Genomic DNA, 27,445 nt, shown 5'->3' with positions numbered 1-27,445 from the left:
GTGAGTTTGTGCGTGTGTGTGTGTGTCCCCGGGAAAAAAGGGGAGGGGGGTGAGAAAGCCTGGATTTGTGCTGGACATGGCCCACCTTGATTACCATGCACATTGTAGGGAGAGTGGTCACTTTGGATGAGCTATTACCAGCAGGAGAGTGAGTTTGTGTGTGTATGGGGGGGAGGGGTGAGAAAACCTGGATTTGTGCTGGAAATGGCCCACCTTGATTATCATGCACATTGTGTAGAGAGTTGTCACTTTGGATGGGCTATTACCAGCAGGAGAGTGAGTTTGTGTGTGGGGGGGTGGAGGGTGAGAAAACCTGGATTTGTGCTGGAAATGGCCCAACTTGATGATCACTTTAGATAAGCTATTACCAGCAGGACAGTGGGGTGGGAGGAGGTATTGTTTCATGATCTCTGTGTGTATATAAAGTCTGCTGCAGTTTCCACGGTATGCATCCGATGAAGTGAGCTGTAGCTCACGAAAGCTCATGCTCAAATAAATTGGTTAGTCTCTAAGGTGCCACAAGTACTCCTTTTCTTTTTGCGAATACAGACTAACACGGCTGTTACTCTGAAACCTGACCAAAGATAATGTGTGTAGCCAATACTGTAATAAACTAATTAAAGATTTGTTAACTAAGAAGGAAATGGGAGTTATTACAAGGTTAAAGCAGGCAAGGACCCACAAATGAGTTACACTGTATAGTTTTAAAGGTGACAGAGTTGTAGTAATGTCAGCTCTGAATGTCTTTTAGGGTTAACCCAGGTCAATCCTGGGCTCTCTGCTTTTGTTTCATAGCTCCAGCCCTGTGAGAGTCCAAACATCAAAAAAGGAAGACAAATTTTCTTCTCAGCTATTTTTATTTTCTTCTTTCAGAATTCAGGCTGATGGGATGAGCCCTTTTTGCATGTAGTCTCTCCAGTTAGTTTGGATAGTCTTCTTGATGAGCAGGAAGCAATCCCTCCAGACAGATTCACAGTTTCAGAGGAAACATTTTTTACATTTATAAAGCAAAAACGTTATTATTACCTTATAGCATGTGATAAAGATATTGTAAGTGATATTAATGCATGCAGCAACTTCAAAGCATTTAATAAATTCTGAACACTAAACACATTGTTATACGTTCAACACCCATCTTAACCATACTAACACATAGGTAAACCAGACAGGTGTTTAGCAATGAATTTGTCAGTATTCAGCTTAGGCCTAAAGCCTTGGCAAGAGCTGGCACCTGGTTTGCCAACATCAAAGCTAGTTTATTCCAGTTTTGGGTATTTTAAAGGTAGGAACATCAGCAGATGTCTGTCCACAAGAATACCATTGTAACTGATTGTAACTAATTAAAAGGTACAGTGACTAGAGTGAAATCCCTGCAAGCTGCATGGACAGTTTTCAAAGACACCATGATAGAGGCTCAACTTAAATGTATACCTCAAATTAAAAAGCACAGCAGAAGAACTGAAAAAGAGCCACCATGGCTTAACAACCATGTAAAAGAAGCAGTGAGAGATAAAAAGGCATCTTTTTAAAAGTGGAAGTCAAATCCTAGTGAGGTAAATAGAAAGGAGCATAAACACTGCCAAATTAAATGTAAAAATGTAATAAGAAAAGACAAAAATGAGTTTGAAGAAAGCTAGCCAAAAACTCAAAAGTAATAACAAATGTTTTTTAAGTACATCAAAAGCAGGAAGCCTGTTAAACAACCAGTGTGGCCCCGGACGATCAAGATACAAAAGGAGCACTTAAAGACAATAGAGTCATCGTGGAGAAACTAAATGAATTCTTTGCTTCAGTCTTCACGGCTGAGGATGTTAGGGAGATTCCCAAACCTGAGCCGTCTTTTGTAGGTGACAAATTTGAGGAATTGTCACAGATTGAAGTGTCACTAGAGGAGGTTTTGGAATTAATTGAGAAACTTAACAGGAACACATCACAGGGACCAGATGGCATTCATCCAAGTGTTCTGAAGGAACTCAAATGTGAAATTGCGGAACTATTAACTATAGTTTGTAACCTGTCCTTTAAATCAGCGACTGTACCCAATGACTGGAAGATAGCTAATGTAACACCAATATTTAAGAAGGGCTCTAGAGGTGATCCTGGCAATAACAGACTGGTAAATCTAACGTCAGTTCCGGCCAAATTAGTCGAAACATTGTAAAGAATAAAATTGTCAGACACATAGAAGAACATAAATTGTTGCGCAAAAGTCAACATGGTTTCTGTAAAGGGAGATCATGTCTTACTAATCTATTACAGTTCTTTGAGGGGGTCAACAAACATATGGACCAGGGGGATCCAGTGGACATAGTGTACTTAGATTTCCAGAAAGTCTTTGACAAGGTCCCTCACCAAAGGTTACGTAAATTAAGTTGTCATGGGATAAGAGGGAAGATCCTTTCATGGACTGAGAACTGGTTAAAAGACAGGGAACAAAGTGTAGGAATAAATGGTAAATTTTCAGAATGGAGAGGGGCGACTAGTGGTGTTCCCCAAGGGTCAGTCCTAGGACCAATCCTATTCAACTTATTCATAAATGATCTGGAGAAAGGGGTAAACAGTGAGGTGGCAAAGTTTGCAGACGATACTAAACTGCTCAAGATAGTTAAGACCAAAGCAGACTGTGAAGAACTTCAAAAAGATGTCACAAAACTAAGTGATTGGGCAACAAAATGGCAAATGAAATTTAATATGGATAAATGTAAAGTAATGCACATTGGAAAAAATAACCTCAACTATACATACAATACGGTGGGGGGGCTAATTTAGCTACAACTAATCAGGAGAAAGATCTTGGAGTCATCGTGGATAGTTCTCCGAAGACGTCCACGCAGTGTACAGCGGCAGTCCAAAAAGCAAATGGGATGTTAGAAATCATTAAAAAAGGGATAGAGAATAAGACAGAGAATATCTTATTGCCCTTATCTAAATCCATGGTACGCCCACATCTTGAATACTGCTTACAGATGTGGTCCCCTCATCTCAAAAAAGATATACTGGCATTTTCAGAAAAGGGCAACTAAAATGATTAGGGGTTTGGAACGTTTGGAAAGGAATCTCCCATATGAGGAGAGATTAAAGAGGCTAGGACTTTTCAGCTTGGAAAAGAGGAGACTAAGGGGGGATATGATAGAGGTCTATAAAATCAGAGTGGTGTGGAGAAAGCGAATAAGGAAAAGTTATTTACTTGTTCCCATAATATAAGAACTAGGGGCCACCAAATGAAATTAATGGGCAGCAGGTTTAAAACAAATAAAAGGAAGTTGTTCTTCACTCAGCGCACAGTCAACCACTGGAACTCCTTGCCGGAGGAGGTTGTGAAGGCTAGGACTATAACGGGGTTTAAAAGAGAACTGCATAAATTCATGGAGGTTAAGTCCATTAATGGCTATTAGCCAGGATGGGTAAGGAATGGTGTCCCTAGCCTCTGTTTGTCAAAGGGTGGAGATGGATGGCAGGAGAGAGATTATTACGTGTTAGGTTCACTCCCTCTAGGGCACCTGGCATTGGCCACTGTTGGTAGACAGGATACTGGGCTGGATGGACCTTTGGTCTGACCCAGTATGACCCATTTTTATGTGTTATATATGCTAATAAGCTTGATGTACGTGGATGAGTAACCTATGGGAAAAGGGCACCCCAATATGAAGAAATAAAAATAAAGGGGATGAAACCCCGACTTAATATGCATTAGGCATAATGGTGTCAGTATAACACATTATAAAAACTGAATCCCAGGCTGGTTGATGTACCTATTGGGAGACATCCGGATGATAACCACTGGCGATGGTGATGAGGAAGATGATGATGACAAAGAAGATTATGACTAATGTTTCAAGTTGTTGTGCAAGGGACAGTGTGAGTATATGAATGCGTAGATGCACATTCTGTAATATCTCTAACACCTTGGTGGGTTGCAGTGTTTGTAACTTTGCTAACTGTATTACTAAAACTATTACAAATACCAATTTTTTTTCTTAAGTGTGAGTGTTTGCAATCGTGTTCATCAGGGTTCGTAGTTGAACAGTAATTTTAGTAATACTGTGCCTGATCTTGCGACAAGAACCTATCAAACCTCAGAGTGTTAACTGAGAATTCTTAAATAATCAATATAATTAATAGACAACCCATAGATCAACTAGGTGGCGCTATTACCCCAACTTATATTATATATATAAGTTGGGGTAATATATATATAATCAAAATATATATTTACAATCTAAATAATGTGTAATACCTTGTAGTACCTTGTGCTATTGTGCACTTCAGAAATAATTCATTGTAGGGATATTATGGGGAAAATCTAATTGTTGTTCCTCTCTATATTATACTCCTCTATGGATAAAATGATTGTTTCTCCAGAGAGTTCAATCCTAAACATTAGATATATTCTAAATACAATTTAAAAAATTAAAAAGGAAAAGAAATAATAGAAACCAATCAGATTTCATTTGCTGCGAAACCTCTGTATAGTTTTACACTCTGTGATTTAAAGACTGCAACTGGTTTAAAAGGCATCTATTTAGTACTGTTTATGCCCCTCACACCCTGTCTACAGTGGGTCAGGAAGCTAGTGGTCAGAGTACCTTCACATGGACACCTTTTTATCATTGTGTGCCGTCACCTTCAGATGTACCAACCTGGAAAGGGATATTGGCATTGATTGACTGGAGGGGCTAATCTACTAGATCCACACATAAATGTACCTAGTCACTCAAAACCAGTGCAAAGGGGAAATAAAGGGGGTATATTCTGTTTTGTCCTGCCTTATTCATTTTTCTGTGAAAAGTCTAGTAAATCTGATTGTGTGTGTGAGTATGAATAAATATTACCATAGATGCTTTTAATAATTACTTTAAATTCCACGTTATACTATGCATGTAAATGAGTACTAAACTAACCCCCTGGTCATGATGGTATTTATCTATAACACCCTTTGAAAATTTCAAGCCATTGTGATGCTTTTAGGTTCAACCCAGACCTGGAAGGGGTCGTGTCAACATCTACCCTTTAACTCTAGGTGCAAGTTCCTTTTTGCAAGGTGACCCCAGCAGTCCCCAGTCCTGAATTTCCCCCAAACCGTTTGTCCTGTAGTGTCCAGCCCTCTCACTGAACACTTACAGAAATTAAGTTCCCTCAAAGAGACAGTACCCAGTAGTTTATTACCTTAAGGGGGGTTAACAAACACTATATTTTAAACAAGCACTGAAGTGGTTTGTGGTAAAAGTAAAACAAGTTTATTAAACAAAAATTAATAGGATTAAGTGATACCAAGGTTAAGGAATAAAGATAGAAAGGATCACAAGCAAATAAAAGTAAAAAAGTATGCTTCTAAAAAGACAAAAACTTTATTTCAGCAAGTTACAGTCTTTTCATAAGCAGGTTTTTCACCTATACTCAGAGAACCCCCTTGGGTTGAAGGATCCATTTTTCTGTGATTTCATGAGCTCTGGACCCCTTAGTACCTCAAAGTGATAGAAGCCAAAATGGCTCTTTTTCTTTGCTTATTTCTTCCTGAAGTTCTTTGACCCTGCTTCAAGAGAAAGGAAGGCTTTCTGGGCATGCAGTCATCTTTCCCCACTTGCTTTCCTTTGTCTTTGATTACACCTTGCTTAATTTACATCAGACACACACTCAAGCAGGCAGAATCACATTCTTTGTCAGGCATGGCTTAGACACTGCTTGCCAAGTACATTTTAAGAGCATATTCCCAGTACATATAAAGTCCTTTATGGGTTTACCATACCTATATCAAGCAAGAATATTAACGATCAGTGAGTTATTAGTTTTCTGATGGTATATCACATGCCACCCTTTCAGTATTATGACAACAGCGTGCCAGCCACTGTTCCCTCTAAGCTGCGTGCAGGTGCACGCGCAAGCAGATCCTAAACCCCACGCACACGGCGAAACACCGCACACACACACATTTGCACAGAAGCACAACAATTTGCACAGAAGAATTTTTTTGGGCACACGGCCTGTCAAAAATTAGAGGGAACATTGGTGCTGGTGCTGCGGTGCTCTTAGGATCACAGCCATGTACACACAGTTCACTATATCACTCCTATACTAGATAACTACAGCTAATATGGTATCAACATGCACCCATAGCTTGTGTGCAATGAAGGAATCATCACCTCAACAATTTAGATACAGAAAGTGAAGCATGTGCTGAAAAAGGCCAAGTCTTTGTGACTTTGACTTCCACCACTGGTTGGTCTCAGTGGCTCTTCAACTGCCTCCTTTCTCCACACTAAAGGCTCTCTCTGGTAGTTGCCCTGTGGTACTGCTGATGGAAGTTCTGGCTTTGATTCCCATGGAAAACCATCTTGCCTATATGTGCATGTGACCATAGTTCTTTGTGGTAGTGTTGGTGGGGTTTGTTTGCTTTATTTAATAAAGCCAGCTGATTGATCAGAAGGTAACCTAGGGGCTGCCAAGAAGGACTGAGGTGTAAATTTAATCCTACCAATGGAAAGAAGTAACAGAAGTTATCACATGATAAACTAAATGGTTTTGCACTATCACATAGTGCCTGCCAGATCCTGGCAATGTATTTGGACCAAATCCTTGGAGTCATTTTAAATCTTTGCAGATTTTTTCTGCATAGTACTCTCACATTTGAGTATAAATATAATTATTCTCTGCTTTTTTTCCAATGTAATACTTACAATTATTGATATAATTTGGCAAAAAACCCATCACTTTCTCAGTGTAGCACATTACGCCACAATCTGAATGTCTTTTATAACCCTGTGTGTAACTAACTGCTATTTTCCCCTCTAATATTTTGTGCTTTAGTAGAGTAAGAACTTGCCTTAATGCCTTGACACTCACTTTTATCTATGCACCATTGTCCTTGTTTATTAAGAACAGTTCAACACAGTCTAGTGACTGAAAAGAATATTGCTAATAATATTACTATCAAGTTAATTCATAGCCCCATAAAGAGCGATAATACATTTTTCAAGCATCAGTTAATGCACTCTATGACATCCTGTACACCCAGCAAATCAAAATCAGAGCCATTTCTGCAATACCTTTCCTTTTTAACTACTGCTGATGGATATTCTTTGAGGTCTGCGCATTTCAGTGAAATGCTGGACTGGCAAGGAAGGAAATTAGAGATGCATGCTATTATTCCCTCCCAATTAATTTGTATCATCTTTTTTCATTTGAAATAGCATTTAAAGGGTATAAGGAATCAACAGATTGTCACTGATTTGCGTCAGCTGACTCTGACAAAGGATGTCATGGAAAATTGGTCAACTCTAAACAATTAAAGTTTGACACATACTAATAAATTCTAATTAAGGAATTATAAAGATAGTCTCATTTGTAGGGTATCTCTTTACATCATATAACTACATCATAAAAAGGTTATAGTATCAATCTGAAACAGCTTGAAAGAAATTGAGTTTCCCTGTGGCATATATAAAAGAGGTGACAGGGTTTTTTTTAGGTCTCATAATATTTCTTTTGTATATGCTTTAATTGTGTTACTGTTACGTTGTTCTCTGCTTATATGCAGCAACTAGCATCTTTTCAATGTCTTCACTTCAAAAGCCGTCTGGATTAAGATGTCTGATTGTCTCTCTTGTTTCAACTCAACAGGGGCTGGAGGCTGGTCTCCATCAGATAGTGACCATTATCAGTGGCTGCAGGTGGATTTTGGGAGCAGGAAACAAATCAGTGCTATTGCAACGCAAGGCAGATACAGCAGCTCCGATTGGGTGACTCAATACCGGATGCTCTATAGTGATACAGGGAGAAACTGGAAGCCATATCACCAGGATGGAAACATTTGGGTAAGTCACTGGCCTAAAACTCAAGCACTAGGTCATGCAGAGCACTCCTTTGAATAAACTGACTCGTCCTTGGAAAATATATATCCTTTATTGTGTATATATGAAAAAAGCATACAATTTTATCCGAAATATAATAGTCTAGCATTAGGATTGTTGACTGTTAGGAATTCCATTCCTAGATCAAGAAAATCAATGTAGACTTATGGCAACTCTCAGAAGCCGATGAGCAATAATGTACAACTAGTGTTCAATACTGATAATTTCTTCCCTGCTCTTTCCATTCTCCTCTATTTTATTCCCTGTATGTGGGACTCACAAATGGACACACTAAGAATCTCTTCTCCCCACTGCATTGATTTTCATTAAAATTGTCAAGAGGTTTTTGGGGCATGGGATCTCAACCTGGGGGGTCATGATCTCTAGAATCAGGACTCAGAGAGATCACAACAATGTTCTCTTTTTTTGTGGCAAGATGGAAGGGGGAATAAAGATGGGTGGGGGGTGATTTCCAAATCTGTATGTGTGTTGCAACATGAATTCACAGTATGGAAAAAGTTGAGAACTATTGTTCTAGAAGAAGTACGTTTGCCCTCCTGAAAAACATAAAATAAAAATCTTTCCCAGATATCTTACACACAAACATCAAAGTAACTATAAAAATGTTGTTATCTAAGTAATTCTCATCCTTCAGTATATTTATGGTATTAAATACCTGGGGAAATATTGACTATATATTTGGTTATATAAGGCAACTAGAAAATCACTGAAGATGGTGATAGCAATTCAGGTTTTGTACCTCTGCAGTAAATGGATCCTATTCTTATCTTCGCCCAACACATGAATTTTGGAGAATGTCAGATTTTTTTTTTATTAAGCCATTGGGCAGACACATGTGGCCAGATCCCCAGCTGATGTAAATTAGTGAACCTGCATTGAAGACAACGGAGCTATGCGGATTCATGCCAGCTATGGACATGTCCCACTGTGAGTGGAAGGTCAGGAGTCGTACAGGTTTCAGTTGTTGAGGTGGCAACAGGGCCCACAAAATGGAGTGTTGCCATATTCCTAGATTTTGGAATAGTTGATTAATTTTCTCCTGGAACTGGAAGCTGATTCCTAGACATTCTCGGGAAATCCTGGATCAGTGTCAGCCTCAGGTGAGAACAGAGTCTATTGTATTGAATGTAATGGGTTAGAAATTAGGATGTGAAAAATAGTGGCATTCACAGTTTCTCTGCGGGAGAACACAAAACCTTAGAGTTACGAACTGACTACTGTAAGAATAGAAAAATAATGTATTGCCTTAGACCTTTTGTATTCCATGTCAGTACAGCAGGGTTTGTTACTGCAGGCAGTAATGGAACTTTTGTTTTGGCCTTTCACCTGTCACACAGCAGCAATTAATTTACTCCTTCTTCTGAAAAGTTTAACCCAGTGTTTTACCTGCAAAAAAACAAAGCTATTGCTTATCCTCCTCTTCCTAAAGGTAACCATAGGAGAGGCTTCTTCCTTTTAAAATATATATGTGGAAGGCACAATGAAGAATTGGGAATCCAAATTAATTAATAGGTATTGTGTCTAGCAAAAGAGGTACTGGCCTTTGTTATAGGCAAGAAGATTTAATATTGTGCTATTTTATGATAAAGCTCAGAATAAAAGAGTTCTTTTACTGAAGTCATTTTAAATTTTTTTTATTGAAAATGAACTTCACCAAATATACAGAGTAGGAGTAAGGATTTAAAAGGAATTCATTTCACACGTATGTTACATAAAGGTTGTCATATTTGTACCATATTGATGTGTTGAAAAACCTAAGATATAATATGAAGTGGAAAAAAACATTAAAAAGGAAGGGAAAAAAAGTTAGGAAAGAAGAGAAAGTGCCATGTGTGAATTCTAGACTTTGCCATGTGCTCTTTAAGGAATAAGGTGCTTCTTGCAAACACTTATGAATGTAACTTGCCATGTGGGAGCAGTCTCACTGAACTCAACAGGACTGTTCATATATGGAAAGTCACTTAAAAGTAGCAGTGTTTGCAGGGTTGAGACCTAAGAGAGTATTTCAAAGACGGAGTTTGAACCCCAAGAAATTCCCCTCAGGAGCACAAGGAAAGGGGGCAGAGCAGTTGCAGCTATTTGACTGAAGAGTATATAAAACAGAACAGTTTCATTGATGGCTGATATGCTGCTTGAAGAAGGAAAAACTGCTCTCCATACCTTGAAGGGGAAAGCTTCAAACCTTTAGCTGGTTTATTTTAAGCTTTGAATGTCTGTTTGCCCAAGTTGCTGAGGGTTTTGGGGAAGGTCCTTTACTCGCATTAAATACTCTCTGCCTGAAAGATTCTCCCCCCCCCCCCTTCCTTTGTTACAAACAAGCTCTGTGATTTTGTGGGGAGGATTGTGGATCTCTTAACGTCCATGTTCACCTTGGCTATCACCTGCAAAAGTTTAGAATCATAGATATGACTTATTCACCACACAATGCCTAATTAACAAAAATGGATTCCTATCTTCTTGAGGTGGAAACCACAAGAGCAGTTCAACAACTCAGACCTTCTAGACAGAACATTTTATCTTTAAATCCATTTATCTAGTTGGTTTCCCCAATATATAGTATAACCAATCCCTTGGGAACACTGATGGCCTGCATTTTCTTTCTTTTCCCTGGACAAAGGCATTAGAGAAAAAACAAAACAAGGAATCCTTTCTCTCTTCCTTTCTTTTGAAGAACACATCAGAACAACTAGCGTTGAGGCTTAGAATCCAATCTGGGATTTTGGCTATTATAATCGCTTTCATGTAACAGAAGTTTCCATATCTGGAAAGGACAGCCCTTTCTTTTATCCATTCTTGAGGACACTGTCCCTGCCCTATCTCTGATTCAAAAAACAAAAACAAAACAGCTTTGGGGGATATAAACAGAAACCACTGTAAGTCCCAACATGTGAGCCCTCTTTGAATAGTTTAAATGGCTAATTTTGAGTTGTCTCTGCCACACAACGTGCTGACTTTATTTTTAATTGGAAATTCACTCAGTATTTACTGCTGCAGTATCTCTCCTTCTTCACTCTATAGACCATTAAGAAGGATTAGAGGACAGGTGCAAGGGGTCAGACAGTGGCAGTGGGTTCTTAGGGAGCCAGGCTGCCAGGGAGGAGTGGGAGTCAGTATAGAGAGCATCATGAAGACAGGGACTCTGTATGGTGGCGGACCAGATTCTTAATCATGTAAATTAATTTTTACCAGCTGAGGATCTGGCTTTGAAAGTTTAAACTCACAGGGTCAAATTCTAGTCAATTACATGCTTGCAGCTCCATTTGAAATCCCTTTAAGAAGAATTTAGAATACAGAGAGCTTTCCACTGGGTTTTCACCATCCAATGCTTTTACTCACCTGAGAGTGGCAGCATATGAGCTTTAGTTAAGACCCAACTTCCTTTCACGTACACCTAAATGATGATGTTCTTTGACAACAGTAAATCTGAAAATAAAAGAAAAAACAGGGGGACTGTCACATTCTGGGGTTTAATTCAGACCAGCCAGAGGTCATGCCACCACTTGTATTATAACCCTGAATGCCCCCAAAATGCTTCTGCTACTTGTGGCTTCCTGCCTGGGGGAGGGGACACAGCCAGCAGCCAGCAGGCACTTCATGTTCTGTATAAGGTACAGTTCTGATTCAATCACTTTGTATCCAACAGCATGCCAGCAATGATTACAGACACACTCTTGTCTTTACCAGACTTGGTTAATGTTAGCAGATGATCTCAATGCATCCACAGTCCCAAATCCTGTGCTCTGCAACATCCACCTCTCTCCTGCAATATTTAGAGGAATAATAAGGTGTGTTTTCTCCTTTAAAGAGACAAAACCCAGCAGCTGGAGTTAACATTCACTTTAAATTAAACTCAGTGTTCGGTTAGATTAAAAAAGTAAAATAAATTTATTAAGAAAGGAAGATAAAGTTTAAGTACACGAGATAAAGTTAGAAATAGTTACAAGCAAATAGAGTGAAAACATGCATCCAAAAGTCTAAAACTTAATCTAGCAAGATACATGCTTTGTTCAAGATTTTTTTTCTCACCAGTCTTCCTTCTTTCCAGCCATGGCTGACTTTCTCTCTGTCTAGACCTTCCACAGAAGTACAAGGTGCTGGCTTCCCTTGTCTTTGCCTAAGTAGGTTTCTTACCTGTGTTCAGTTCCCAGAGACTTCAATCCCCATTGGTTGAAGGACCCACCTTTCTCAGCTTGCAAGAGCTCTGACCCCTTGTGTCTGTCTAGTGACAGATGCCAAAGATGGCTTATATCTTCCAACATCCAATTACCTTGTTTCAAGAAGCAGGATGACTTTATCTATTCTTCCCTTCCTACAGACTACCAATCCCTCTGATGATTTCTATGTAAGTGGGGCTTCCATTGGTTTTAGTCACACCTTACCTAATTTCTTTGGAGACAAGTAGATAGCTGTCTTCCTTCCTACCTGGATAAAACCTGTTTCTCCCTTTGTTTGGTCACAGACTGTAAATTATAATATCAATGAGTATCCTTAATTCCTTATATAGTTTAATACCTACAGTTCACAATGATATTAGTCACCAGTGTCTCATAGGCTTTCATAAAACACTTCACTTGTACTTTTATAAAACAGTAATATTGTTACAATCAGTTGATTCAATTGCTTATCATTTGAGGTTCAGACCCCCTGTCTTTATAGTCCTGATAAAGTTTCTCCTCATTCCTGCTTGGTAGCTTAGTTTACCTAATATGTACATTGACCTTCATTGTTTTTGCCTGTCAACCAGGCTGGTCAAAGAAGCAAACACATTCCTTTGTCTAGGGCAGACTTTTTTACCAATTTCCCCATACATGCCTACTTTAAACACACCTTAACCATGATTCCAGCATATGTCCATAACTCTTAATACAAACCACGTATGAACATCATGCAAGAATGTTAATGGTTAGTGAGTTATTAATTGTCCAATTATATATTACAAAATGTCTTTTAGTTAGATACAGATTATAGTAATGGTGTGTTAGGTGTAGTGAGTATGTCAGGCCTGACAAAAGTTGCTGACACAGAGGAGTGAACCACAAATGGGCCTCTGTGTCATAGGGACAAAGGAAAATTGAAATGTAGAGTTCAGCAGTATTCAACAATATAAAGCAATTATAATATCAAATGATACAGCCAGGGGACAAAATATGGGGGATAAAAGGAAATAAAAAAGAAAAGCTGGTTAGGGGAGATAGAGTAAAAAGGAAATAATTCCAACAAAGACCTCGGTAAGAACAAACCATAATAATCTGCATAAAATGTTGAAATGATCCCCTTTTGTATGCATTAGTCAGGGGAAAAATAAGTTCAATAATTACCTGCTAGGTAAGAGACAAATCAAAAGTCTCTCACTAGGACTGCGATGAGGAAAGTGCTTTCAAGGTGAATTTGGAGTAAGTTTCCCATTTCTGCTAAATAGATTTTCTGACCCAACCCCTTTCGGGCTTTGGGATATTTTCAATTCCCATGAATTTTAATAAGATGAGTGAATGTGCCTTTTTTCCATAAAAATACCTAGCACCGCGTGAATTCTGATCACCTTTCCTAACTACACTCTTGTATTTTGAGTTTCTAATTTTAAGAGTTCAGGAGGTTTCCCCACATACATCAATCTGTTGGGGCGTTTCATATTCGTATAATGTATAGGTATCAATATAGATGTATATCTATATAAACTATATCCAGCTATCTGTCTGCAAAATACGTATCAGATGTGTTTCTGTGTTTGATATTGTTCCTCTCCCCTAACCCCAATATAGATGCTATAAGTGGGTCATATTCATCTTGCTGAATATAATGCAAACATGTCCTACACTGTATAGTGCTGGGGTAAAAGAGAATGCTCAGAACTTTTGAATATACTCCAGTGCAGAACTTATAAATATACTGCAGTGCAGTGGAGTGGGAATAGAAGATGTCTATTTCTTTAGGCCCATCCTAAAGAAAATTGGAAGAATCTAGCTATTTTTATTCCATGCATTTGGAGGCTGCTTATATTTAATTAGTCATTATGATTATTGTTGTTTTTAATTTGACTATGCTAGCATAAGTCCTGATCAGCTGTCATCTTCTATCTCGTTTTCTTATTCTTGAGGATCATGAGTACAAGGAAGTAGCTTCTGAAATAAGTTTGAGTTACAGGTTGTTAGGAAAGTTAGAGTCGAGACATCTGATACACAAGCTGAGAGTCATATTCTGTTCAATCCTGACATCTGTATGACTCCATTGATATTCAGAGAAAGCAGATTTTGGTCCCTTAGAGTGAATAAAGCCCTGGACTAAGTGATTGTTAAATCCATAGAATGGATGTTGATTCTGTTTATACCAGAGCTAAATTTGACACATTATGTCCAAAGGTTTTTACCAATGTTTACTCCCTACTAATGATATAGCATAGGACTTGGGAATCTCACCAGCTGATGGAAAGAAAAGGGATGTTTTCATCCAAGATATAATATGTTTTAATTGAGCACAAAAGTTATACACAACATTTCAATTTGGGCTTTCTAATTCACTCCTTATTCCCTTTCCAAACCCATTCATCTCAGTGAAGACTCTAGTTTCTCCAATTTCTTCCTGATTAAAAAAAAATACATTTCTCCTTTGCTGCTTGTTATGTCAAAATTACTACTTAAAAATGCAACCAAACCTCTGAGAAAATATGGGCAACAGGTTGATATGCACTTGTGCGCTGCAGGAGAGTCTGATCCTGCTTAGTATTGGAATAGTACAATCTCTGTATTGAGCAACTCTATCACACAATGCTCCTGTAGAGACAAAGCAGCCATGCTGACACCCAGCCGTAGTCAGTGCTGATCTGAAACAGTGAAGATAGCATTGGTAGGAAAAAGAGCTTCTGGTACTGTATCCTCTTGCAATATTTGCTATGTCTGAGATGGTCAAGTTAAGCGCTCATTTCCTATTGAAAGTTCATGGGATTTGAGTGTGTCACTCCCTTGGGCTCCTTTGAAAATCCCAGCCTACGTAAATGTCCTTAGGGGTTTTATAAAACTTACAGTAAATGATAAAGGAGAGCAAAATGCTCATCCCTCAACTATTGAGTAATACATTTAAAAGGTCCTATATGTCTCAGTAGTCAGACTATCCTAGTTTGCATATTTATTAACAAGTATATTCAGGCCCCCAACTCAGCTTTTCAGGGTACATGTGTTGTTGGCTTCACAATGAAGCTTTGCTCCTCTTTCATTTGACATTTGATGTCAGTTGGTGTGGGAGAAGTAGAAGCACCTGTGATTTAGGTCCTTTGAGCCCTAGATAACAGCTGTCTGAACACAGGTGACCTTATCTCTAATGGGAACAAGGTAGAAATCAGCTTGGAGTTCTACCCCACCCTGGTGAAAATGGATGGGTGTCACCTGTCTTACTGACATCATCCCACCATTCCTGGGCCAGAGTTCAGCTCCCCCTCAGCACTTTTCTTGCCCCACATCACAAGGGCTGCTCTAGACCTTGCTCCCTTCTTTTCTTAGGGTCCCTATTGCCCCAATCTCCCCTTCCCATTATGACCTTTTAATTTAGATAGGATGTTCTCTATTCAGTTCCCATAGCGAACCACCCCTTTGGGTCTAAAACTTGAAAAGGGCTGAGCACCTATAACTTCCACTGAAGTCACTGTGGCTCAGCATCTTCTGCATGTTGCCAACCTACAGGTTGAGACCCCATGACAAGAAGAATATGGACACAGGAAAGGAATATTGCTTTTGCTCTAGTGAAACCAAACAATAATGTGGATATGATGTAACTGTCACTACCATTATGTCTTTACAAAATAGATAGTGTATTGACAGGACACTTTTATACTTCAAGCACTTGCTGCCTATGCATCTTTAAAACCCCCAAGAAGAAGAGCTGTGCTGAGAAACAACAGTTTTGTGTTGTAAAGAAGAGAGATAGCATGCTCATTTTTGTGCAAGGGGGGAAAAAAAGGTTTTATGTAAATAAATTGAGTGAACGTTTAAAAGATATCCAGAAAAATACCAGCCAGGGGACATCTTAAATTAAATGGCAAAATGTATTTAAGCCAAATGCTTCTAGAGTGTTTCCTGTTCATCACAGCAATATTTTGTTTTGGAGCAAAATAACAAAAGTTGCAATGGGTGCTTAAGAAGATTAAAAGGAACACTCAAGCTGTTAGATCAGATCAGAACAATGGTTCTGCTAGTTCAGTAAACCCCTAGCTATTAATGCAATGTATTGGTGTACGATTCATCGTCTCATGCAAGCAACTACTGAGTGTGCTGATGCAGGGTATTGTAATTAGTCTTTCAGTCTAGAAACCTTAAAATTCCACTTTTTTCTTCCCCAAAAGGGGAAATCTTTAGAGTCCCTGTTTAAAATAAATATAAGACTATTTAATCGTACTTGCCTCTATAGAACAAGTGGAATTTTAAGGGCCTAGTAATATATATAATTGTGTTAAGTTGCATAAGAAATATACATTTACATTCTGGGAATGGGCTGGTCTTTGTATGGGATGCTGATTATGGGACATTATGTTTCTGCTCCATAGTCTTCCTCTGCCTAACTATGAGAGCCAGGTAAATAACACTAGTGTGATATCCTAGAGCAAATGATAAAGGATATTAATCCAGCACACACACAGAGAAACACCTCTGTGCTGAGGGCCAACGCCAAGCCTATGCATCACTTATGTTCCATACAAATGTTCAAAAGAGGATTAAGTGTAAGTGAAGTGGTATACAGGCCTTGTGCATAGGCCTCTGCAAAGGGGTTAATTAGCCCATTGGGGCAGCGGAGGGAGATTTCAGCCAGAGCACATAAGAATGCATTGTTGTTCAGGCATTCCTTTCTTAGGGGTTCCTTTCAGACACTTGGTTCTTATCCGGAGGAATATGTGTCTGTCTGTATAAAATTGCCAAAATTTTAAACGTAGGTGCTTAAAGTTAGGCTCCTAAATCCATATTTAGGCATTCAATCAGCTTAATTTTCAAAGGACTTGGGCATGTAAAACATCTAGATCAGTTGTGGGAGCTGTGCCCAGCTTCTCCAGAAATTAGGCCACTTGTCCAGATGCATTAAATGTGAATATATTTCCCCAGCTTTGAAACTATATGTTGCCCAATATATATATATGCACACTCAGAATTGATACATTGTATCTCTCTCCATATATCCAGTTTGGCACTGGCTAACATTTAACAAAATAGCCTCTGGCAGTTGTACATGGTAAAAGCACCTTTCCCTTCTCCCTTATACCCTGTCATAAATATAAAGGGAAGGATTACCACCTTTCTGTATACAGTGCTATAAAATCCCTCCTGGCCAGAGGAAAAACCCTTTCACTTGTAAAGGGTTAAGAAGCTAAGATAACCTCGCTGGCACCTGACCAAAATGACCAATGAGGAGACAGGATACTTTCAAAGCTGGAGAGGGGGTGGGAAACAAAGAGTCTGTCTGTCTGCATGATGCTTTCGCTGGGAACAGATCAGGAATGCAGCTCAGAACTCCTGTAAAAAGTTAGTAAGTAATCTAGCTAGAAATGCATTAGATTTCCTTTTGTTTAATGGCTGGTAAAATAGGCTGTGCTGAATGGAATGTATATTTCTGTTTTTGTGTCTTTTTGTAACTTAAGGTTTTGCCTAGAGGGATTCTCTATGTTTTGAATCTGATTACCCTGTAAGGTATTTACCATCCTGATTCTTTTCTTTAATTAAAATTCTTCTTTTAAGAACCTGATTGATTTTTCATTGTTCTTAAGATCCAAGGGTTTGGGTCTGTGTTCACCTGTACAAATTGGTGAGGATTTTTATCAAGCCTTCCCCAAGAAAGGGGGTGTAGGGCTTGGGGGGAATATTTTGGGGGAAGATGTCTTCAAGAGGGCTCTTTCCCTGTTCTTTGTTTAACACGCTTGGTGGTGGCAGCATACGGTTCAAGGGCAAGGCAAAGTTTGTACCTTGAGGAAGTTTTTAACCTAAACTGGTAAGAATAGGCGTAGGGGGTCTTTCATGCAGGTCCCCACATCTGTACCCTAGAGTTAAGAGTGGGGAAGGAACCTTGACATACCCCTAGGACTTCCTCATGAAAAGCAATCCCTTTTCCCAGATTACAGTATGTACATATATTGTGCAATTAGATTTACACATGACTTTCATTTTAGCAAAAGGTCAGCATATGATAAAAAATCTGCTATCTGACACCCTTGATCTTTTAGTGTTGAGAGATATTGATATTTTGCTGCTGTTACCAGGTGAATAAAACATACTTTGGCACATGTTAACATACTGTTTCAAATATTTCATTTGAGAAAAATAAAGGTAAAGGAGTTCTGATGATTAGAAATGTTAATAGCCTACACTGTTAACGAATACCTTTGTCGTAATTAATTTTGCTATTTCTTAAGTAATTGTCCTCTTTCCATTAAATTAGGAAATATGCAATTATGGGATGTATTTTTAATTTAGTACTTCATGTTATGTTGTGTTAAAATATTTCTGCAATATTATGACTGGCCAAGGTTTCTACACATGGTTCTCTGTCAGGGGAATTCAAATGTTGGAACTCCAAAGGCTTCTCAGGCAATTTGCATGGCCCTAGTTTGCATATGAACATACACATATATTATTCGATAAAACAATATATGTGTATGACATTACAGTATCAAGGAATGGAACAACACTTCATAAACTATTCACACTTTACACTGTATTTGACCTCAAAGGTACACTGACTAATTGTTGCTAGATGTGGTCCGGCTCTTCCTCCCAGCAGCCCACCAGACTGCTGTAAGGGGAATTCAGCCTCTGGTGTTCTAAGCCTCCGGAATCCGAACAGAGCCTGGGTACTTTCAGAATCATGGGGTCCCTAGGGATGCTCTTGGAGTGCAGATGTCTATTTAATGCTCTCTCCTGTTAAACCTGTACTGACTCCTCATATTCCCATTGTAGCTATACACACTCTCTTCTAGTGTCCCACCAAAGGTGGGAGCCTTCTGGTTTAACGCTCAGCCTAATAGTTTAACTCTCTCAGGGGGTATGTGATAGGTGTGACATATAACACACAGACACACTTTCAATAGGCATTTAACCCATCATTGCTCTTTACTTAATCCCACAAGAAGAACACAGATGGATAGATATATAAACCCTACACACGCTTCCTCTCACTCTAGTTCACCCTCCCCTTGGGAGTCCCTAGGGTACTATCTGTGTTCAGATAGGCAGGGTCTTCCCCAACCCCTGAACCTTCCCTCATTTTAAAATGGCTAAATCTATCTTGAGAGAGAGAGAGGAGCTTCAGCCCTTTTATAAAATTCCAGTCCCTCAGTCACTTGCCTCACTGGTCAGTCTCAACAGGCAAGGACAGAGTCCTACCAAGTGACCTTATTGCTAGGCAACCTCTCCTATGCTAAGTCAATTCCTTTGGCTACGGACCAGTCTTTTGTCTAGAGTCATAATATGTCAGTAGGTGGGCACTTAAGTCAATGACAGTCTTTTGTTAGCCCTATACTACCCAGTTCAACATGGAGACAAATGGAGAATAGAAAACACACAGTGCTGAACATGAAAAATGGAGTTTACAGCTTGGTAAAGATACATACAGAGAGTTTACAGACCCACACAGTATTCATAAAACAAAGAGACAGATTTCCCCAAACGACCACAGTAATGTATACATTTTTGATTTCTGTATTGGCAGGCTTTCAATCAAGCTTTCACTCATAGGCCCATGTGTGTTTCTGTGTAATAGACTACAGAGCTTTACACTTCCAGGTCTCCAGTTCAAATCCAGCCCCAAGTGACAGTGACTAGGTTAGTGCCACCTAACAGGGTTTAATAACTTTTATACATGCATCACAAAAACCAGCACCACTCAGAACCCTTGTTGGCAGTCTCACCTAAAGATGGTTTCTCCAGGACAGACATAATACTGGGATGGGAAAGATTATACAATTATGAGAGGGACCTTTTTAAATGTGCAATTTTTTGTGAACCATTCTTCATGTGCAAATCCTAATGCGCACAAATAAGTAATGGTTTGCTTCCAGAAACATTGACTTGCCAGAACACATGAGGGCTTGTGTGTGTGAAATATTGTACCATTAAAAATCTGACCCTTTGTGAAGATTGGTATTCTATTTTATCTGTGGCGAGCCAATAGTGTGCTTATAATATATATATATATATATATATATATATATATATATACATACACATAAAACAGAGAAGAAAAGGCCCCTGCCTTGAGATGATCACAGTGTAACGTCCCACTCCTGCAAATTCTCATATGCTGGTGCTTAATTTTTAAATCAATGGGACTGCTCGCATCGGTGAAGCTAAACATATACATAAGTGTTTGCGGGATCAGGGCTCAAATAGAAACATGAGACATAAAGCATTGTGAGACCAGACTTTGGGTGAAGCAATATCTCGTTTATTTTCTGGAACGAAATACCTAAAATAAATACAAAAAACAGCACTTCTTTGGGTGGTGGATTAACTACGACAGGCTTCACAGAAGTGTGTTCTGAGGGGAAATTTAACAAGACTACTGCTGGCCTGGTACCTGTCTGGGGCTATAGAGATAACTTCAGCCTCCAAACCTCTTAATCCAATGCCTTTCACAAGCACTAAATTCTCATTGTAAAATTTAAACAGGTCAGGCTTAGGCCAGGAAAACACCAGTGCAGTATTTGTTGAATTATTTTTAAGTTGTCTCATTACTCAGGAATATCTTAAATAAACCACCACAGTTTCACAATAGCCCTGGGTCTCTTTATAGGACCATGGGCAATATAGAATGTTGCCAATTAATATAAATCCCTATTCAGGAAGGTACTTAAGCATGTGCTTAATTCCCAATGACTTCAATATTATAATTAACCTGCAGATTATATGAACATATAGGGCCAGATTCTGATCTGTTACACCAGCGTAAACCCAGTGTAACTCTGTTCAAGTCAAGAGAGTTACTCTGGATATATACGAGTATAACTCAGTTCAAATTGTGGCTGATAGCAGCAAAATACTTGGATTTATTTTTCCAACTCTAAAATATGTAAATATGCATAAGTTATTGATGTTATGTAAACTCTCAGAACTTCACTGGGCTAGCATGAGAGTACAAAATTCTTCCATATTAATCTTTCAGGCCTGACTGTGGAATCTTTTCTTATGTTAGTAATTCTTATTGTGAGAGAATGTGTGGTCTAACATGATGTTAAACGCTCAGTATAGACCAAAAACTCTCTCTTTGTGTGAACTTGTTATAGCTATCCATAGTGTCTACCTATTAACCTTGATGAGCTGACACTTTAGGGTTTGTCAAATGAGCTGACCTAATGTTAAACATGAGTGATTGTGCTGAATTGTGTTTGTTAGTTAATATGTGGACTCCCAAGAATAAATGGACACAAATCAGATGTCAAGAATTCTAACATTCATAAACCAGTCGGAGAACACTTCAATCTCTCTGGTCACGCAATCACAGACATGAAGGTCGCTATCTTAAAACAAAAAAACTTCAAATCCAGACTCCAGCGAGAAACTGCTGAATTGGAATTCATTTGCAAATTGGATACTATTAATTTAGGCTTAAATAGAGACTGGGAGTGGCTAAGTCATTATGCAAGGTAGCCTGTTTCCTCTTGTTTTTTCCTACCCCCCCCCCCAGATATTCTGGTTTAACTTGGATTTAAACTTGGAGAGTGGTCAGTTTAGACCAGCAGGAGAGTGAGTTTGTGTGTGTATGGGGGTGGGGGGGGAAGTGAGAGAACCTGGATCTATGCAGGAAATAGCCCGACTTGATTATGTAAAGAGTTGTCACTTTGGATGGGCTAGCACCAGCAGGAGAGTGAATTTGTGTGGGGGGGTGGAGGGTGAGAAAACCTGGATTTGTGCTGGAAATGGCCCACCTGCTGATCACTTTAGATAAGCTATTACCAGCAGGACAGTGGGGTGGGAGGAGGTATTGTTTCATATTCTCTGTGTGTATATAAAGTCTGCTGCAGTTTCCACGGTACACATCTGATGAAGTGAGCTGTGGCTCACGAAAGCTCATGCTCAAATAAATTGGTTAGTCTCTAAGGTGCCACAAGTACTCCTTTTCTTTTTGCGAATACAGACTAACACGGCTGTTCCTCTGAAACCTTGGTGAGCACTGTCTCATAAGTAGCTCCAATAATTCCAGTGACTGTCCTTTTGAGCTGGTGTTTCCCATCTTGAGAAAGGGTCACACAGCTGAGCCCATAGAAAAATAAATGCATCATGTCAAATTACAATTGCATCATAAACTCCTACTCTATATTAAGAAATCATGTTTATACCCCATCTCCAACCAGCAAAGCAAGAAACTCCCAATACAATACCAGGTGAGCTGCAGTAATATTTCTTAACAGCATAATACTCCATAGTATGGAAACATGTGATACTAAATGCAAGTTGACCCAGTAAAGTGTTATGGTCCTGACGGGTCATTATTTTTAAATGTCTCTTTATACATATGTTCATTACTGAGTTGTAATCCATGTGTCACAGTTTCAGGGTAACTGCACCTTTATCTCCCTTCTGTGGTCCCTCAAGGACACCCACTCAAAAGCACATCTCCTGGGTAGAAACCTGTCTCATTTCCTTCTGACCAGGGGTTTTAAGGCTGCATTGGACCCTGCCTTTTTGGCAATATCCCCAGCAAGCCAGTCGACCCATAAGACAATTTGCTTGTGCATTGCTTTCACCACAAGGGCTATGAACAGTATATTTCCATCAGTGACAAGTTACCAGGCAGCTTCTTCTAAGAAAGCACTTTTATTCTTAAGATAAAAGCATTACAGAGAAAGCATATAAAACCAATAGAAGAACCTACATGCAAGCTAAAAGCTTATCAGAGGCTATCCCTATTCCCAATATGAGTCTCCCAGTTTGACAGCAAACCACTGGTAAGTACACTTTGAATACAGGTTTCAGAGTAGCAGCCGTGTTAGTCTGTATTAGCAAAAAGAAAAGGAGGACTTGTGGCACCTTAGAGACTAACAAATTTATTTGAGCATAAGCTTTCGTGAGCTATAGCTCACTTCATTGGATGCATTCAGTGGAAAATACAGTGGGGAGATTTATATACATAGAGAACATGAAACAATGGGTGTTACCATACACACTGTAATGAGAGTGATCACTTAAGGTGAGCTATTACCAGCAGGAGAGCGGGGGGGAAAAAACCTTTTGTAGTGATAATCAAGGTGGGCCATTTCCAGCAGTCGACAAGAACGTCTGAGGAACAGTGGGGGGGGGGGGGGTGAATACAGTCTTTCAAACAGTTGTGCACCTATCTGATAGTTATTTCTTCTAGACCACATTGCCTTTTTGCAGTCTCAAAAGCCTTACTAAAATCAAGATATATCACATCTACTGCTTCTCCCCATCCACTAGGCCAGTAGCCCTGTCAAAGATAATTATGTTGATTTGGCATCATTTGGTCTTGAGAAATCCATCTTGGATATTCTTTATACCCTATTATCCTCTAGGTGTTTACAAATTGATTGTTTAATAATTTGCTCCAGTTTCTTTTCAGGGATCAAAATTAGACTGGCAGGTCTTATAAGTCCCCAGATCCTCTTTGTTCCCCATTTTAAAGATAAGGTACTATGTTTGCTCTTCTCTAGTCCTCTGGGACTTCCCCCACCCTCCATGAGTTCTCTAAGAACCTGAGTGATTTGCCTTGCTCATCCCTTACTGTTTTCACTTCCTGGAGGAGCTATGGTTCCCCTCCCTGCTGTGGAGTGCATACAATCCCTGGCCCACAATGAGGCATAAACAATACATAAACTTAATACAATATGGTCTCCCAAAGCTATTTCAGGAAGTTGCCCTGTCTATCACATCATGCTTCATATGTTTTACAAACTTGGATTATAGGAAGCCATGTCCTTTAATAGTAAAGCAAATACAAAAAGGATTACGTTGAAGCTATGCTAAGGTCAAGATACAAACTTTTCACTTAATCTTACAAATCTTTTGTGCAAAGGCCTCCAGCTGAATGGGCTTGCCAGAGTACGGTCCCTTAAAAGGAAAGAAATTCAAAGCTGAGGCTGAAGCTGTGTCTTTAACTCATTGCCCCTTTCTCCTTAGCTCACCTCACTGTGCTGAGATATTTTTGGGGTCTGAGATAAGTGTTTGATGTGACTTACACTTTCATACAGTGTGTTGCAATATTTGTGAAAGTGGCTGAAGTCAGTTATGGGTAAGTTCAGTCTTACATTTGAATTTTCTTGCTTTATTGCTCAGCCTGCCTCTTTCTTTTTTTCTTTGTCGCTGTATAAAAAAGGGGGAGGAGAGGACAGCACTAGGAGAATGCATTGAAGATGTGCTCTAAAACGGCATTTTGAAAGCTGTATAGAGTTTATATTCATAAAGCCAATAGTTCCCAGTGCTCCCAAGGATAGGGCAAAGCTGCTGAAATGACATTGTTGCTAAGTTCCCAAAAGTAAAATGAGTTTGAATTCCATTGGAACTGAGTGTAACATGGAGCTCAGGCTTTTGAACCTTTTTGAAGGAGATGATTAGATTTCACTCTGACTTCTTTTTATAGTGGAGAGTTGGGCTGTGTGGGTAGCAGAGGTTAGGGGCCAGATTAAAATGTGATTAACAATGAACCAGTAGAGCTCTAAGGCGAGAGACGTCAAGTCTCATTCCACTTAAATAAATAAATAAATAAAATTCAAATTGGACTACATCAGCACTTTCTCATGTCTGCTGAATGGAAGACCAGGTGAAATCTGCTCATATCAAATAGGTTTTTAATACAATGTCCAGTAAACCAAGTGCTGAAAGATAACAGTTAGCTTAAAGAAATACTTGTCAAACTACAATGACTACAATGTTGTATCTATAGGAATAAGCCAGAAAAGAGAGAATTCCTAGTGCATCAGAACAGGCATTAGTGGCCTGAACTCAAAGCAGAACCCTAATCTTTTGACATGACCAATCTGGTCCTTGTATATACTATATAACTGATAGTAGTAAAAGAAATCAATAGTAAAATAATCTGCCAGAAGTGTTCACCTTTGATCATCTCAATAGGCAACATCTAGATTAGACTTTAGCCCCTTTTGTTAGTCAAGTTGTTAGGTTTAGTGTGGTGTTGGTGGCCTGTGATATACAGGAGGTCTGACTAGATGATATGGTCCCTTTTGGCCTTAAACTCTATGACTCTAGGTGCATAACCTTTCTTCAGAGTGTTTCTTTTTCCTGCTTTTTTCTGTTTAGCATCTAGCTACTGCAGAGATAGATACAACAGGAAAAGAAAGAGAAAGAAAGAAAGAAAACAACATCCAGTAGCTTTCATAGTTCACCATCATTCAAGGTTATATTGATAGTGAGCACTACAAGGGCCAAATTCTGACACCCTTGCCAGCACAATGGCTGCATTGATGCAGGGGTTTTCAAGAGGTATTGGGTCAGGGTAGAGTCCACTGAAGTGGTGAGAACCCCAGAAGAGACGCTCTATGACACTTTGTTCTCCTGGTGGTGGCAAGTAGTAAAGAGTCCATCCTGCCTTGTTCCACAGTGTAATGCTTTGAGCATTGACATGAAGAAAACTCTCCAGTTGTGAAGCCACTGAGGCCTTCCACGTAGCAGGACATAGCCCCTATACTGTATAGCCTCCTATTGGAAGTGATGGAAGCCCATTTAATCTCATCACTTACCATTGGAGTGGCAAAATAAAGAAGCAGTGTTTATATCTCAGAAGTGCCTGAAGACCTAAGACACAATCTGGAGTCCCATTGCTCACAAATACATAAACTAATGCTTTCCCAGCTTCCAAGGAGCTTATAAATGTGAGGAACAATTCAGCATAGAGAAAGGGAAGGAATACACAACCTAATAGTTCTTAGTAGTAACTTTAATTTCAGTAATTGCACATTATACTAACATTCCCCTAACATTCCCAATATAAACCTCTTACCAGTGAGATAAAATTGAGTGATGAATGGAAAATATGGGAGATAAGGTTTGTTTTTCTGTTTTAAAGGAAAACCACCCAAATATTTTTAAAAGTTTAAGAAAAGCAAAGTATTTTTGTACTTATCTAATCCAAAAATTGCTTTGATTGCAAAAATTAAATTTGGCAAAAAATTACTCTATATTCACGAATTTATTTTGAAAGACTCAATTGTTTTGTTATAAAACAAGTCAAACATCCAAGTTATTAAACTTTGAATAATGGCTAAAGCACATGCAGAGCAGTCACTTTTATGAGGATTTTGATATATTGTATTAACACAAAATATGTGCTGTACTTTTACACTTTAGACCAAAACAGGTGTGTTAAGTAATATGTATTTTAAAAAATCTGCACAGATACATGAATCTACTGTAGAGATACACTCACATGAGTAAAGTTGGGATTAAACTATGAGTGAGAATGTGTAAGATGTTCAACCACTCTGAGTGGGACAACACCTGAGTGGCAAAATGTTGGGTGGGACATCTATCTCAGGTTCTATACAGTGCTAATGATCATAGTGTATCTGACTACCTCACAATCTTTAATGTATTTATCCTCTGCATGCCTGAGAGTTAGGGAACGTATTCCCACTTTAGATGGGGAACTAAGAGAAGAGAGAGACAAAGCAATTGCTCAAAGCATGCCGTAAGTCTCGAGCAGAATAAGGACTGGACCATCCTTCCTCTCATGTCCCTCTTAGTGATTGCACCCTCTATTTCAAACTGAGTGGGTGAATATAGTTATTATCAAACAGACTGGAACACATTTGAAACAGATAGCGCTAAATGTTGATCTGTACCACAAGCTTGGTATGCAAATAGGTGTACATTGTGATGTATATAGTACACAAATGGCCAGAAAGTGAGCTAGGTGTCTGTTACCCCTCCCCTCCTCCACTTGAAAGGCACATTTCTGAAGAATGTCACATTCTGGTGGCCTCTCTTAACTTCAAGATCTTAAGAACATTATTTTCAGTACAGATACTGTGGTAAACCCAGGACAAACAGCTACAAAAGGGGGCTAGTAATTAAAAGGCCCCTCCCTATCCACTGAGGAGAGAGAACCAGGGGGCAATAAGGTTCAGCTGGAAAAGGGGTTGCTAGGGAACCAATTAGGTTCAGCTGACTCCAACTACTTGGGACCTTTTTAAACCCTCCCCTGGGTGGTAGGAGGGGGAGAGTGAGGGGAGCAGGGAAGTTGCTAGTAGGCTGTTTGCAGCAAGACACCAAACCTTCCCAGAAGGGAAGGAAAACAAGCACAAGGGACTGACTGAGGAGAGGAGTAGCAGGACCCTGTGCCACCTATAAGGACTTGTCTTGCCCCAAACCTGAATCTCCAAGGCTAAAAAGGACTGAGCCTTCTGGGGTGAACAAGGTATTTTGCCACAATACATAACTCCTAAAATATTATCTGTACGCAGTTTGCAATGATTATGACAATCAGTGGGCTACTGGCTCTCAGTAGAGACCTCAAACATCACCTTTTGGTGAACTTTTTATACAGATACCCAATCCAGGGGATCCCTGTAAAAACCTTATGCCAGCTGGCACTGAAAGGTCCTTGGATCACAGCCACAATAACATTCCTAGTCATACTAG

At 39.2% G+C, this 27,445-nt stretch overlaps 1 protein-coding gene across 3 annotated transcripts in view; it reads left to right on the top strand.

The window, feature by feature from the left end:
• Window positions 1–27,445, top strand: part of CNTNAP2 (contactin associated protein 2) — a 1,645,619-nt gene that overhangs the window by 548,473 nt on the left and 1,069,701 nt on the right. For all 3 annotated transcript variants that reach the window (XM_075125590.1, XM_075125592.1, XM_075125591.1), the window contains exon 3: window positions 7,618–7,811. In XM_075125590.1, coding sequence (XP_074981691.1) covers window positions 7,618–7,811 — 194 coding nt within the window. The remainder of the gene's footprint in view (window positions 1–7,617; window positions 7,812–27,445) is intronic.

Source organism: Caretta caretta, chromosome 2 (assembly GCF_965140235.1).
Source record: "Caretta caretta isolate rCarCar2 chromosome 2, rCarCar1.hap1, whole genome shotgun sequence".
Lineage (NCBI taxonomy): Eukaryota > Metazoa > Chordata > Testudines > Cheloniidae > Caretta > Caretta caretta.
This window is presented reverse-complemented; position numbering and strand designations above follow the sequence as displayed.